The sequence below is a fragment of the Pocillopora damicornis genome, chromosome 8 (genome assembly GCF_964200805.1).
Source record: "Pocillopora damicornis chromosome 8, jaPocDami1.2, whole genome shotgun sequence".
Taxonomy (NCBI): Eukaryota; Metazoa; Cnidaria; class Anthozoa; order Scleractinia; family Pocilloporidae; genus Pocillopora; species Pocillopora damicornis.
The window spans coordinates 13,096,728-13,111,906 of record NC_142677.1 but is presented as its reverse complement, the minus strand read 5'-3'; the positions used below and the strand labels follow the sequence as shown (position 1 = coordinate 13,111,906).

At 36.9% G+C, this 15,179-nt stretch overlaps 2 protein-coding genes, 1 long non-coding RNA gene and 1 pseudogene across 4 annotated transcripts; 3 read left to right on the top strand and 1 right to left on the bottom strand.

The window, feature by feature from the left end:
• Positions 1 to 130: 130 nt before the first annotated feature.
• On the top strand, positions 131 to 4,435 carry LOC113668141 (uncharacterized; annotated as a pseudogene). Its single transcript, XR_016189006.1, has 7 exons — positions 131 to 738; positions 842 to 1,108; positions 1,310 to 1,373; positions 1,545 to 1,682; positions 2,043 to 2,463; positions 2,713 to 3,116; positions 3,504 to 4,435. The product of XR_016189006.1 is annotated as an uncharacterized LOC113668141 (transcript).
• Positions 1,740 to 5,032, bottom strand: LOC113668143 (uncharacterized). The gene is made up of 3 exons (XR_003445959.2): positions 4,881 to 5,032; positions 3,619 to 4,045; positions 1,740 to 2,445 (listed from the first exon to the last, which is right to left on the bottom strand). It is a non-coding gene; the product is annotated as an uncharacterized LOC113668143 (long non-coding RNA).
• LOC149041440 (uncharacterized) lies at positions 4,115 to 13,412 on the top strand. Its single transcript, XM_089214055.1, has 4 exons — positions 4,115 to 4,252; positions 4,914 to 5,128; positions 5,214 to 5,313; positions 13,249 to 13,412. The coding sequence occupies exons 2-4, from the start codon at positions 4,915 to 4,917 to the stop codon at positions 13,280 to 13,282; spliced, it is 348 nt and encodes a 115-aa protein (XP_089070181.1). The 5' UTR covers positions 4,115 to 4,252; position 4,914; the 3' UTR covers positions 13,283 to 13,412.
• Positions 6,623 to 10,212, top strand: LOC113668140 (uncharacterized). The gene is made up of 3 exons (XM_027184016.2): positions 6,623 to 7,897; positions 7,972 to 8,205; positions 9,192 to 10,212. Exons 1-3 carry the CDS (start codon positions 7,195 to 7,197, stop codon positions 9,386 to 9,388), a joined length of 1,134 nt encoding a protein of 377 aa, XP_027039817.2. The 5' UTR covers positions 6,623 to 7,194; the 3' UTR covers positions 9,389 to 10,212.
• Positions 13,413 to 15,179: the final 1,767 nt, after the last annotated feature.

Here is a 15,179-nt window from a genome sequence, read left to right as displayed (position 1 = left end):
ACTAATTTAGCTACGAGTCTCAACTGTCATCAGTTGTGGGGGTCACAACTGATGGCAAACTCAGTTTCAACATTTGAAAGTTTAAACGCCAAAATATGTCGGAAAGTTAGTCAACAGATTGTGGCACAAAACAAGACGAAGAAAATGTTCCCTAATAGCAGTAAGTCAGCCATCTTTTGAAATTCGACCGGTCTAAGTCGGGGATTCTCACTCTGAATTTACCTCGTTGCACTTTCAGACCTACATTATGGTTAAGGTGATTCCCTTGTTTAGCACTGCGCGACCTTTCCTGCGCATAACATTAATTGCGACATCCAAGATGGTGGCTGTTCTTCCCGCTAGCGTGGAAAGAACAGACAATGGCCGCTTTTGCAGAGCGAAATAAGAATGCCGCAAATCGGCTGAAAGCTTCCTGGTCTGCTTTCAAAAGACAAGAAAATGAAAAAAATGTGCGTGATCCGGAAGTCTGCAGTGGATTTCCACTTCGCGGCCGTCGAGTTGTAGAATTAAATGTCCTCGCTGAGGCTTTGGACGGGGGCTGTGAAGCCTGTGGGGCAGCTCTACGGCTCTCCGACTGCATAAAAGAAACAGTGACTGGGCTAGGATCACTACTCTACATATGCTGTTCAAATTCCGAGTGTGGAGAGACAAATATCTGTCGAACAAATATGACCCACCGTAGCATCGGAACACAGCGAGGGAGACCAATCTTTGATGTCAACACGAAGTTCGCTGCAGGTTTGTTTACATTTAATATTGCCAAAAATATTTTTTTCCGCAATTAAAGCATCCATTTAACGTCTAGCCAATTTTTTAATAAGTTGAATCGAATTATTTATAGGGATGCTACACGTAGGCATAGGTCCTACCCACGTAAACGAGTTGTTGTCATCTATCAATGTACCATCACTTGGAGAGTCCACGCTGAAGGCTCGCGAGAGGGAAGTAAGGCCCCAAATTGAAAAGTTGGCAAAGGAATCATGTCTGGAAAGTTTAGAAAGCGAAAGAAACTTGTGGAAAGAGGATAGTGAAAAGGAAAATGTGGCGATAGGAGCGTCATTTGACATGGGATGGCAAAAAAGGGGAAAAGCCCACAATAGCCTGACAGGTACACTGCAAGTTCTAAATCTGAAAGAATTGAAAAGGGTGCATTTGGATATGCATCTTTATAGAAAGCTGCTAATTTTTCTGTGGATTGTTCTTTAGCTTACTGACAGTTTTGGTGTCAGCCAATAGTCAAAGTTACTAAAATAAATAAATAAATAAATAAATCATAAATAAATAAAATATATCCTTATTTCACCATTAGGTGTTGGCTCCATGGTTGGCCTGAAAACTGGCAAGGTGATTTGCTATGGTTCAAGGTCAAAAAGGTAATGTATATATTTTGTCTTCTCGTACCTTGTTGTAAACAACAAGAGCAATGTTTTTTTTTTCAATTTGACCACAAAAGGTACAGAATCATTCAACATATTACAGCACCCATATTTGTCTCCTCTTGAAAGTGTTACCCAGGATGTTTACCCATAATGTCTATTGTAAAGGTGAGCAACATGTGAAACTGCCAGCAGACAGTCAAAAAAGCCTCGCATACATGACTGCAGGCTCAACTGGGAAGGCTCATCAAAAGCTATGGAAGCTGATGTTTGTGTTGATCTAGTCAAAAGGAAATTACCAACCAGGTATGTAATAATAAAAATAAAAATTAAATAATAATTATAGTAATAGTTGTTAACATGTTAAATTCACAGTTTTATTGCTCCAAAGAGAGACTTGTGGAATCTGTTGTTATGATATCAGTGTTACAGTATTGATACTTGAACCATGAACAGTGGAAAGTCTTACAGTACCTTACACCCTTGGTAATAATGATTGAAAATTTGACAAGAAAGCAAACATAAAAATGCACCTATATTTTTGAATATGAGTATGTTAAAAACGCAGAAAATAAAATACTTTAAGATAATGCCTATGTGTAGTTTGAACACCCTCACTTTTTATAGCACAAAATGTTATTTTTGTGGTTTTACCCTGCTTAACAGTTGTGGAGAAAAAAATGCAGTTGTATTTGTTCTTGTTGGGGATGATAATTCATCCACAATAAGAAAAGTGAGGAAAAATGTTGAGCACAAGGTTGAAACATGGTCAGACGTAGTCCATGCTAAAAGATCCTTTGGTAGCTCACTATACAGCATAAAGACCCAAAACAGAAGCCTGACAGATATGGTGATATGGTATTTCCAGCAATGCTTTGGTTACGCACTAAAGCAGAATAAGGATGATGAAGAAGGTGTGTGAAGTGGTCTGAAGTCTATCGTGCCCCATGCTTATGGTGACCATTCTTCCTGTGGCAACTGGTGTGGCTACTTAAAAAATCCTGCATCCAACAAACACAGAGGCCTTCCCCATGGCAAGGATCTGACAGGCAAAAGCTTGAGGCAGTCCCTGGAAAAGATCATAGAAGTAAGTACAGTGTACATGTATGGTGGCACAGCTTGCTCCTCACAAATTCCAAATTCCCACCATTTTACATATAGTAGAGGAACACAACTCTAAGAAAATAGTGTTAGTGCTTATGATTGTATTCTAAATAATAACTGCAAGGGATAAAGCTATAAGTGTTAGGGGGACTATCAACCTCTTTCTTAGTTTCACAAGCTTTATGAGATACCAAATTTTAGTAAATAAAAACCATTTGCTTCTTCAATTTAGGTTTATGCTTCAAATGCCAAGAAGCTAGCTCCCCTTGGGTCGAGCCAGGCAAATGAAGCACTCAACAACACTATAGGAAGCAAAGCTCCAAAGATCAGACACTACAGATCTAGTGAAAGCAATGACTTCCATGTTGCATGTGCTGTTGGCCAAAAGAACTTTGAAAGAGAAACAGAAAACAAGAGAATACAAGAAGAAAAGAACTGATAAGAAAGAGAAGCGGTTGAAAAAGACAAAACAGCTTGAGAACAAAAAAGGACAACGATATAGTTCTGGAATGGGCTTTGATGGACATGATGCCGCTCAGGAAATTCCAGCACCACTTGCAGCCTCAAAGATTGAGAAAATATCATTAACCAAAGACTACCATCAAATCATATTTGATTTGGAAACATCTGGAAGGGGTAATAGCTTTGCAGGGTGGAGTTCAGCAAAAAAGTAACAAAGTGAATATAGCCATGTTTGTCTTAGCAGGGTATTTCTGAATTGCACATTAGAGAATAATTATATTCAATCAAGGAACTGATTTTCTATTTTGCTAGATTGCTGAAGACTCATCCTGCTAATTTGCATCACATAGATTCCTTTGTTTTATTATGCCTTGTTCTTAAAGAAAATGGGTGAGATGCAAATAAGCAGGACAGGTATTCAGTAATCACTCCTATTTTTATTTTAGATATAACCTGCATAGATGCACTAAGCTTTTTTATTACATTTTTCCTTGTGATATCTTTGTAAAGTAATAATTGGATTACAATATCTTAATATTTGTTCATCTTTGTTAACATCAGGTAATGATGCTGAAATCCTACAAATTGCAGCAACAGATGGTAAAGATGATTTCTATATTTATGTCAAGCCTTGTCATGTAACATCACCAGAAGCATCTGCTGTGAACAAACTCACCTTCCAAAGAGGAATGCTGTTTCATGATGAGAAGCCAATCTCTGATGCCATTGCAATTGATGTGGCCCTGAAGAACTTCATTGAGTGGTTCAAATCAAGAATGCCTTGCATTTTAGTCGCACACAATTGCAAATCCTTTGATGCAGGGTTCTTGGTGCAAGCAGCAGAGAAAAATGGAGTCATGGATGACTTAGCTAAAACCGTTTCTGGCTTTGCAGACTCTCTTCCAGTATTCAGGGAATTGCTTCCTGAAAGGAAATCCCATAGCCAGGAAAACCTTGCACAAGATCTTCTGCGTAAATCCTATGAAGCTCACAATGCTCTTGCAGATGTGCAAACACTACCAGCTGGTGAACGAGTTTCTAAATGTCAAACTGCTACAAAAGCACAGCTTCAAAGTTTCATGAAGGCATCCTATCAGAAGCTCCTAAAAGAAAAGAAACTTCTGGTTAATACACTGCAGCCATTAGTTAGAGAGAAGTACATTTCAGCTTCTATGGCCATTAAGTGTGCAAGCTCAGGTTTGGGTCTCCATCACCTACAAGTGGTGTACCAAAGAGGCAAGGAAGAAGGGGTGAATCAAGTTCTGATGGAGAGGTTTGACAACAAACCCAGAGTCTCCTCAAACAAGCAGGTGCTGGCACAAATATGTCAGTACTTTATAAATAAAGCAAATTAAGATTGCGATTTGTGCAATTAATGTTTTGTAAAACTAATATTTACTCTGTTGGTTTGGTTGTAAACAAAAGTGCAAACAGTAATTCTGAAAGGGTCTATATTAATATTAAATTCAATTCGATTCTGTGGAACCAACGACCAAGAGGATTAACTTAATTTAGTGACATGTTGAAGCATGAAAGTCGAACAAAATGTAAAAAGTTTGAAAATCATTTTTGCATGGGAAATGTAGTAGTCACAATGAGGACCAATGAGACATTGAAGTGTGGTTCTGAAGTATAAAAAGCAAATTTTAAAAGTACAATTTGTATTTTTCAGGGTATACTACATTATACTGTATATATTCACTCCTGTTAGAGTGATGGGAGAAGAATTCACATTTTGCTGTGCGTAGAAACCAAACAAGAAGACATAAAAAGAATAGGAATCAACAGTCTTTTCTTCAAGTTTCTTTGTCGAGCCTTTATTGCCCCAAAGCAAACAAAATCGAACCTTAGCTCACTGGAATTAACAAAACGCCAGCGCAACAAAATTGTTTCAACTAAAGGTTCATAACTTCAAAATCTCATCAAGTCTTGACTTACCTCATTCTTTATTATTTTTTTACTCTTCCCAAGTATGAATTTCAGTGTTAGCGAGATCAAACACATAAAAACAACTGAAAGCAAGCTTGATATCAAGTGCATACCTCGAACACGATGGGCGCCATTTTGTGTCTCGTCCCAGTCCTCACCGCGCAAATTCTCCATCCTGACTGCGTTCTCAAAACCATGTCCACCTTTCACGGCAGTTTGTGAGGGAACAAGCACAGTGACACCCGACTTTTTTTCAGGTATTTGCTAAGAACATTCTAATAAAGAACATATTTGAATAGGGAAAAAATGTTGATAGTAGAACATGATTTTTTTTGAAAATAGTTTCGTACTTGGAGTATTTTGACAAAGGCGAGGACTTCAAGCTAACCACGGAACTGTCCGAGAAAGTGCAAAATCCCCACAACCAGGCAATCAGAAACAGGTAACATGAAGCAATACTTTTTATCTCAATAAAAGAAGCTTTAATTTCAAAATAAAATTTTGTGTCCTTCAAGTTACCAAGGCTAAATTCTGTATGAAGGTGATTCGAATTTTTAACGCGCAACCAGTAAAAATACCCCATCTTAAGAACCTGCTGACGCGTAAACAAGCACGGTGACCCCATTTTTTTAATGCATTTTTTTAATGTTTATATCACGAATGTTAATTATACCAAGTTTCAAAAGAAGTTGTTGATAGAACAATTTCAAGGGAATTACCCTAACACATTTTACCATTACCAAACAAGGATATCAGTATTTTAAATTTATGTCATCTTAATCCGTGAATGATCTGGCTCGTCAATACAAGGTTTACACCTCTACAATAACCTGTACAAAACAGTCTCTTACAGATTTCCTGTACTACATAAAGCTGTCTGGTAACCCGTGGTCGATTTGGCTGGGAGTCATTTCTGGCTAGTTTACGGACGCAAATTACCCGCAAACTAAGGTTATATTGCCATTTTCCATCTTTAAAATATTCCCGGTATTATGCCGTGTTCTAAAAGAAAAATGTGATAACGCACTGAATATTCCGAAAAAAAAAGTTTGGAAATAATTTTGACGAGACATTTAAAAATCTTATTTGTAAAAATTTTAAAAAACTTAAAAAAAAAATCTGATGCTGCGTTAAAAAAAATTTGACGCTGGCAGTAAATACGAAAATATAAACATTAAAAATATTATTTTATCAATAACAACGTATGCAGATGTAATTTTTTTCCGCATTTAGATTGTCACGTTTCGAAACTCAGCCTGAAATCTGTTTAATTTGAAATTTTTCGTCACGCTTTTAAAAACTAAACGTCAAAATGATTTGTTATGATCCCTTAGGATGTGCTCTAAAATTTCGTTTTCCAAGTTTTTAAAAATTACAAGAGAACGTGAGAATCCAAGTGCAATCAAAATCTGACTGAAAAGGAAAAAAAAACTTGAAACAACTTTAACTGATCAATATATTTAAACCAATAAAGCAAAATGTCCTAAAGAAAAAATTCTCGAACGTATATTTTAAAGTAATCAGAAAGCACATATTGCTATTTATTTTTCAGTAATAGGCAGATAAATATCCAGGTTCTTCGTTACCTGAAAAAAAAAAGACGTCTTTATAAATCATGATCCATTTGATCACTTTAAAAGTCTAAAAATAATCAAGAAGGCGTCCACTTTCTATGCCTTTACTTTCGCTGCTCTCAATTCAAGCCGGAAGTTGCGGGAGCTCGAATGCTTACGCAAATCAACACAACAGAACAACTAAGACGTCCGGAACTCTTACGTTAGAACTGACTAATAACCCCTGAAATGCCAAGATCACCGTCAAATCCTACAGCGGTTTTGAAGGGGAATCGGATCACTAATTTATATCAGTAAAAAGTAAAAAGTGCACACACAAATCGAAGAAACCTCCTTGCTCTACGAAGAATTATGAATCCCCGCAATCATTGTTACGACGTAACAAAAAAGTGGAATGTGTTTACTTTTGATATTGTGGTGGGTTGTTGAACAGTCTGGTGATCTGACAAGATTGATGAGTGAAACTGAAATTTCAAATCGCTGGATATGGTGTACACATTAAAGTCAAACTAAAAAAGGGTACATTATCTTTTTTTCCCGAAATAAAGCTTCATAGAAACTGAAAGAAAAATCATGTGACAAAACGCATGAGGATCGAGGCGGATACAAGGTAAATAAAAGGATCGAGGCGGATATTAGGTAAATAAAATACGGCAGATCATTCTATCGATCGAAGTTAAAGAGTTCGAACGTTTTCGGCTCAGCATTTTGCAAGGGAACTCACTAAATTAGCTGTGATAAATGAATTTATGGCTGCTGTAAACGCTCAGGTAAAAGGTACAATTGAAACTTCAAAAGATTTGGAAGCTGGGGAAAGCGAAGGAGAAAATGAACTGAAGAGAGAAAATGATACACAGAGTGGCCTAAATTTATTGAAGAAATACTTCAAGCTCGAAAGTTTTAAAAGGACTTTCAACCCAGTGATTCAAAACAATACTATAACTCTCAGAAACGTTGTTGTCGCTGCTTCAACCTACGGTCTGGAAAGACTTTTGAACGCCGGAGTATTCCACTGTCCTGACAATGGCTATCGACGGTATGGATTCGCGTTCCTATTCGGCCCTGTTCTAATCCTGTTCTGCATAAACCTCTTGGTCATCGGCGAGGTATGGAAGCTGTCTTCCCGGAGGCACGTGAAACGCTACAGAAGACGTGGCGACTTTACCGCTGGGGTTTTACCAAGTATCCTAAAAGCCTGTGTCGGACCGGCAGTGTGGTTGATTGTCGCCTTTCTCGAAGAAGATTATTATCTGTGTGCCACGATTGGCCCCTCTCCACAGAAAGAGATGAAGCAACACGAAAACGTCGTTTTGGACCGGAAGCGGATGGTGGACGAGAGTAAGAGCCAATCACATTTATGGGCATGGGTCATACTGATCACGCTTGTTGCTATCGGAACTGTAATGATAATCTGGAAGCGTTGTTACCTTAAAGACAATCTCCTCATGGAAAGTAAGTTGCTTCTGTGTAAAAAATTGACAAGCTCTATTTCCAAGAAAACTGATATACTTCCTTTTCTTCTGCAGATCTCTATTCGTATGAAAGAAGAGAGGCCCTGAGCGCGCAGATGACGTTTAAAAAACGTATGAACGGGGAGAAGGCGTTTGAAGAACGGATGGAAGGTCTTGGAAAAGACCCTGACCTCGACGAAGTTCCGAGAGTGACTAAACACGGTAAAAAAGATCATGAAAAAGTTACTCTTTATAAAGATGGAATTCCAGAAAATATAGGAAAGAAAAAAGTGGAGGAAATGTTTAAAGGTAAGGAAATAGTTAACTCTTAAACGAAGTGCTTTAAATTGCTTTTTGGTGTGTTTTTTATGAGGGACATAACCGGCTAACTTGTCGTCAAAGCTATTTCGAGTGACAAGCAGGGAAAATTAAAATCTCTTGGTATACCGTTTTCAGTTTGATTTCTCTGAAGCTGAAAGAAGCATTTACCCTTTTTACTTCATTCATTTTAAAGTTCTCTGGACACGCCTTGTTCTTAAACAAAATCCTGTCACAGAGGCAAAAACATTTGCAAAAACTGCTCATGTCAGACGAACCAAATTATCTCTAAGTACATCCTGGCCCAAAGGTGCCTCAAAATGCTTTCAGAATTTCCGACAAAGAAATGTGTAATGAATGGTAAAACCTATCTTTTTTTCGTTTGTTACCTGAGAAATAGTATTAAAAAATGCTTAAAATAAGTTCTTGAGCTGTGATCATTTTTTTCTTTGACAAATAATGTGATCCTCTTTCTATCACCAAATTACACATACCGGTCAGAGCCACCTTAATTCTTATAATGATTCAGGTGGTTCTGACCCGTATGTAAAGAGTTTAATAGACGTTTGACAACCCAAATAATTCATTTGAAATTGGTGAGTATTCGTTTCACGTGCCAAAATTAAATCAACATGAAAAAACAAACCTAAGCGATCCAAGACTCTTTATGTGAAGGTTTTTCACCTAAGAAATGGAATGGCAATTGCCTCGTCTTGCCTCATGCTAACTACGGCCCTGGGTTCATAAGTTGTGATCATTTTTTCTTTGACAAATAATGTGATCCTCTTTTTATCACAAAATTACACATACGGGTCAGAGCCACCTTAATTCTTATAATGATTCAGGTGGTTCTGACTCGTATATAAAGAGTTTTTTTAAAACTCCTAGAAAGTTGAAATCGCGCCGCAATAGGCTACAAATGGTTTCACCGTTGCACAAACGTTTGTTGACAACTTGTCATTTGTCACTTCTCTCAGGTTACAAAGTTGGCGAAAGCAGCGATGAATGGCACTACAAATTGCCTTACGATGCCTTTAGGAAAAAGTACCCTCGTATTTCCACAGGATGTCCTCGCGATCCTTGGGTAGCGGTACAGAAAAATGTTCTCGACTCAAGAACCCAGAAGAAAAAAAAGAAGCATTTCTCGACCGATTCCGCAGAAAATGAAGTCTAACAAGCTTCACAAAGAGGCGATGTTCAGGCAGAGGAAAAGTAAATGTCTTAACAGATAGATTAACCTATTTTGTTTTACATATTTTATCACTTTTACGCTGAAAAATTTCATATTTTTCCGTCAGAGAAAACAATACAAAATTTCGACCGAAAGGTAAAAAAGATCCACATCAGTTAAAATGTAAATAGAAAAATGGTCTCTTCCCCCAAATAATTTGCGGAACCTCTGGAAATATAGTCCATAATTTATAACCGAAAAGTCTGCATCTGAGCAGAAAATATTTCTTTGTTTCTTAATGGAAAAGTTGAAAAAGATAAAAATGGTTTACTTGGCTAACAAGTTAAGATAAAAAGATGGTAGAAGCTAATCGATTAGGGACGCCAAGTTATACCCGATTTTAACTACCACAGATGCAATTTTTCGGTTGTGAGAGTTCTACGTGCAAATTTCACTGTTAGTTATTTCTTCAATTTACCTCTCGTTGGGGCACAGTGTAACATTTTATGGCATCGTTATTAAGTTTTGCTACAAGTACAAAAAAAAATCTCGTATTTGAACTTATGAAGGCAGTCCCTTAGACTTAAATTGATTAGCGAGTAACGACAACGTATTTCCAATGAGTATTGTATTGAATGAAGATAACATGCATATCTGTTAGTATTTTTTTCAGACTTTGTGCAATTTTTAAGTTCTGCTTTAATCTTCTACTTCAGTGAAATTATAATTATCACTATGATTATAATTATGATATAATTATAATTATTATAATTATCATGAAACATACCTGACAAAAAATGCACATTTGTCGTGACTCGTACATAATTGTATCACAAGCGTCATGGTGGATTTTGTTTCTGTGTTGAAGTGTTTAGTTCCTCTGTACTCTATTCTTTCTTTCACTCAAAAAATACCTTACTTAGAGCTATCCCTGCGATGAGTTCCTGTTTTCTTAGAGCTCTTAATTCTTCTTAGTTTAACCCTTTAACTCCCGTGAGTGACCAAGACAGAATTTCTCCTCACTATAACTATACAATATCATGCATACAAGTGATGAGAATAAAGAAAAACATCAATTATTGGACTACTGATTGAACATCATGAGAATCATTTGGCAGACAGTAAGGAGAATTACTAATGCGATCTTGGGAGTGAAAGGGTTAACTTGAGACAAAAAAAATTTTCTGTAGATCGAAGCGCGTTTCGGTGAGTTAGCTTTCAAAACGTGCACCACATCAGGTTCCGAACATTTTCCCTCTTCAGTAATTATACCTTTTTATGGTCTTTGAAATTTACGGCCATAATCACCCCTTTCATGGTACAGTAAAATTTTTTTGTGACCGACGGTTCTTTTTTTAACGGAGTAAGAGACTTTGCATAGGGGCTCCTACTTGTAGAAGTAATCTCCACACCCCTACCCCCACCCCTCTCCTTATTTTTGACCGTCGAACGCCCCCTTAGTATAAATTTTCACTCTCCCCAGCCTTCCGCTGCCATTAAAATCAAAGATGGCGGCCATAATACTCGTTATGAAATTACTTCGCACTTGCTAGCCAAAATTACGCCTGCTCTGCAGGCTATGTGGAACAAACTAACCTTTGACAACCCAAATAATTGCGTTTAAAATTGTCGATTATTTGTTTTGAGTTGCAAAAACTTAAATTAATGTGAGAAAACAAACTAAAACAGGTTTAAGCGACATTGTCTGAAGGTCTTTTTTAATCAAAGGATAGTTTTTATTCATATAAATCTAACCAGACACTCAATGACACCAAGAGGTTTGTGATCAACGCGGAGCAAATATAAAACAGGATGGAACACGTTTGACCCTTGACTCGGTATCTATACTTTTGCTTAACAAGTCATTGAGCCCAACGGTGTAAAATCCTTTGTTTGGACCGAAAAACAACCAATTAGAAAACAATTGCTGCTTGAAACGCATCTAAGTGACTAACCAAGAATTTCGCTGTATTTCACTCCCTTCGTCTCTCAAATGTTTTTCTTAGTGAAATGAGTTGATGCGAGAGATATCGTTTCGGCTCTACATCCAGGAAATTTGCGAAATCTCTGCAAAGGGAGCTCAAAATTTTCAACTCAGACATCCGCAAGACAATATCTGACAAGTCATCTAAAAGTTTTCAATGGGGAACTTTTACGTTCCAATTTTGATGACAACTGGTTCTTTTGATTTAAGTGATCTGTATGAGACATTGCGACACAAGAAAAAGTTTATTGAGTTTTGCTACAGGCAAAAAACACATTACGTCACATACACATCGAGCAACGACTAAGTCCTTCAGCTCAGGATGAATGGAACAAATCTCTTGGTAGTTTATACCGAGAGAACTTTTGGAATTCGTATGTTAGCTTATAATTTTCTACTTTCGTGAAATTGCAATCATATCTTCGTAACATTCAAGAACTCTGCAAATTCCTTATGACCCTAAAGTTAAGTGAATAATTTTCTTAGCTGTGTCATCGCATCTTTTGTTCCAGTGATGAAGTGTTTAATTCCTTTTCGTGGTCAGCGCTTATCTCTTCTCTTTGTTTCACTGGTGAAAGACTTTTTTTAGAACAATCCCTGGAATGACTTCCTGTTTTTCTGCTGCTCTTGATTTTTGTGTGTTTAAATTGAGACTAATTGGCCTCGGGTTGCATAAATGATCTCTAGATTGGAATGTGTTCCGGTTTTCTACGTTTCAAAACGTGCATCAAATCAGTTCAAACTAATTTTTCCTATTTGATGTTACCCTTTACCGTATTTTGTATTTACAGCCATAATCACTCATTTTATGACTGAGAACCAAATTTTCCTTCCTTTCGCTAAAAGAAAGGGTTCGTTTTTTAGGAGACTGCACACCATAAGAGCTCTTGAAACGATACTCTCTTGCTGATACCTGTCTGGGAACGAGTTTCAAATTCTAACGTAGAATATTCGTAAATAAGTTGAATTTGAGTAGGGCCAGTAGTATTTTAATTCACTCGCGTTACCTATTAACTTAACCAAAGTTTATCTTCACAAGTCACAAAATGTAGTTATCATACTAAGATACATCTCGTTGCACTTTCAAGTTCATAAAACTCCCTCCAAATATGTTGGAGTACGTAGTTTCCTACCTAAAAATAACACAATTATAGTTTTGCTCCCTCCTAGTAAAGTGCATCGACTCAAACATGTGAGGCCTACTCAGCGTCGAAGGCCTTGTTAACTTAACATGACCGCAACACTCACAACTATACAAAACAAAATGCCAGTTAAAAAAACTCACCCGTGTGTGGAGCAACCTGATATTAAGAGGTCTTGAAGTGAATAGCAACTTGCTATGGAGAGTTGGCTGCATTCTGGCGTTGCCGATTTCTATAACTAAGAAAAAACTTTGATTTAATCACGTTTGCTATGTGCATATCATAGATTCTCTTATTTTGTGAAACAGTCTGAATCAAATAGACATTTGACAACCCAAATAATTCATTTAAAATTGGTGAGTATTCGTTTCACGTGCCAAAATTAAATCAACATGAGAAAACAAACCTAAGCGATCCAAGACTCTTTATGTGAAGGTTTTTCACCTAAGAAATGGAATGGCAATTGCCTCGTCTTGCCTCATGCTAACTACGGCCCTGGGTTCATAAGTTGTGATCATTTTTTCTCTGACAAATAATGTGATCCTCTTTTTATCACAGAATTACATATACGGGTCAGAGCCACCTTAATTCTTATAATGATTCAGGTGGTTCTGACTCGTATGTAAAGAGTTTTTTTAAAACTCCTAGAAAGTTGAAATCGCGCCGCAATAGGCTACGAATGGTTTCACCGTTGCACAAACGTTTGTCGAAAACCTATCATTTGTCACTTCTCTCAGATTACAAAGTTGGCGAGTGGAAAGGCGGCGATAACTGGCACTACATATTCCCTTACGAAGCCTTTAGGGAAACGTACCCTCGAATTTCCAAAGAAAGTCCTTGCAATCCTTGGGTAGCGGTACAGGGAAATGTTTCCGGCTCAAGAACCCAGAAGAAAAGCCGTAGCTTGAGTTGAAACGGAAAAATAAAAAATATCTTGACAGATAGATTTATCTAATTTGTTTTAGTTATTTTATCACTTTTACGCTGAAGAATTTCATATTTTTTGTCAGAAAAAAATACAAAATTTCGATTGAAAGGCAAGAAAGAAACATATCAGTTATAGGTAAATAGAAAGATGGTCTCTCCCCCCCCCCCCCCCAAAATAATTTGAGGAACCTTTGGAAAGATAGTCTATAATTTATAACCGAAAAATCTGCATCTTAGCGGAAAATGTTTCTTTGTTTCCGGATGGAAAAGTTGAAAAGGTAAAAACGGTTTACTTGGCTAACAAGTTAAGATAAAAAGATGATTGACTAGGGACACTCATCTCAAATCATACCCAATTTTTCGGTTAAATTTTAGTTTTTTGGTTAGTTATTTCTTCAATTTACCTCTCGTTGAGGCATAGTGTAACATTTTATGGCATTGTTATTAGGTTTTGTACAAAAGTAACTACAAGAACACATCTCTTATTTTAGGAAGGCAGTCCCTTAGACTTCAATTGACTAGTGAGTAACGACAAAGTATTTCCAATGAGTATTGTGTTGAATGAAGATAACATGCATATCTGTTAGTATTTTTTACAGACCTCGTGCAATTTGTAAGTCATTATAATTATAATTATTACAATTATCATCAAAAATGCCTGACAAAAATGCACATTTATCGTGACTCGTACATTAACATAATTGCATCACCAGTGTCATGGTGGATTTTGTTTCTGTGTCTAAGTGTTTATTTCCTCTGTACTCTATTCTTTCTTTCACTGAAAAAAGACCTTACTTAGAGCCATCCCTGCACTGATTTCCTATTTTCTTACAGCTCTTGACTCTTTTTAGTTGAACCCTTTAACTCCCGTGAGTGACCAAGATAGAATTTCTCCTCACTATGTTTATACAATATCATGCATACAAGTGATGAGAATAAAGAAAAACATCAATTATGGGAATACTGATTGAACATCATGATAATCATTTGGCAGGCAGTAAAGAGAATTACTAATTGCGATCTTGGGAGTGAGAGGACTAACTTGAGACAAAAAAAAAATTTGTGTAGATCGGAACGTGTTCGGTTAATTAGCTTTCAAAACGTGCACCAAATCAGGTCCCGAACATTTTCCCTTTTCAGTAATTATACCTTTTTATGGTCTTTGAAATTTACGGCCATAATCACTCCTTTCATGCTAAAATAATTTTTTTCTGTGACCGAATGGTTCTTTATTTAAAGGAGTAAGAGACTTTGCGTATGGGCTCCTACATGTTATCTGTGCAATGAAGTATGAAATATTAAGCATTTACGTAAGACTAACTTTTCGTCTCTGAAAGTCACCCCTTTCATGACTTCTGACCAATTTTTTTCTCATGTTAAACGGACAATTCTTTCGTCAAAAGAGCGAGACACTTAGCGTTTCGCGCTCTGAGTTTTGTAACAAGGAGATTGAAATGCTTCGAAACACAGTAACTACTTACTTTAATTAACCTGAAAACACACGCAGCATTGTCCTTGTTCATAAAAGCCCTACCACCCACGAATTGATTTTCCTTAAAAAGAAATATGTATGTATAATGCACTCAAAGTGTCTCATTTTAAGCTACCACCAAACTTTATCGTGAACACTTTCAAATTATAGGGCATGAATGTTCAATTCCATTTATACACACCTCCCTCTATGGCCTTAATAAATGATGAGCTCTCCTTGCGGTTTACCGCAATCTGAGTTCTTTGCTAT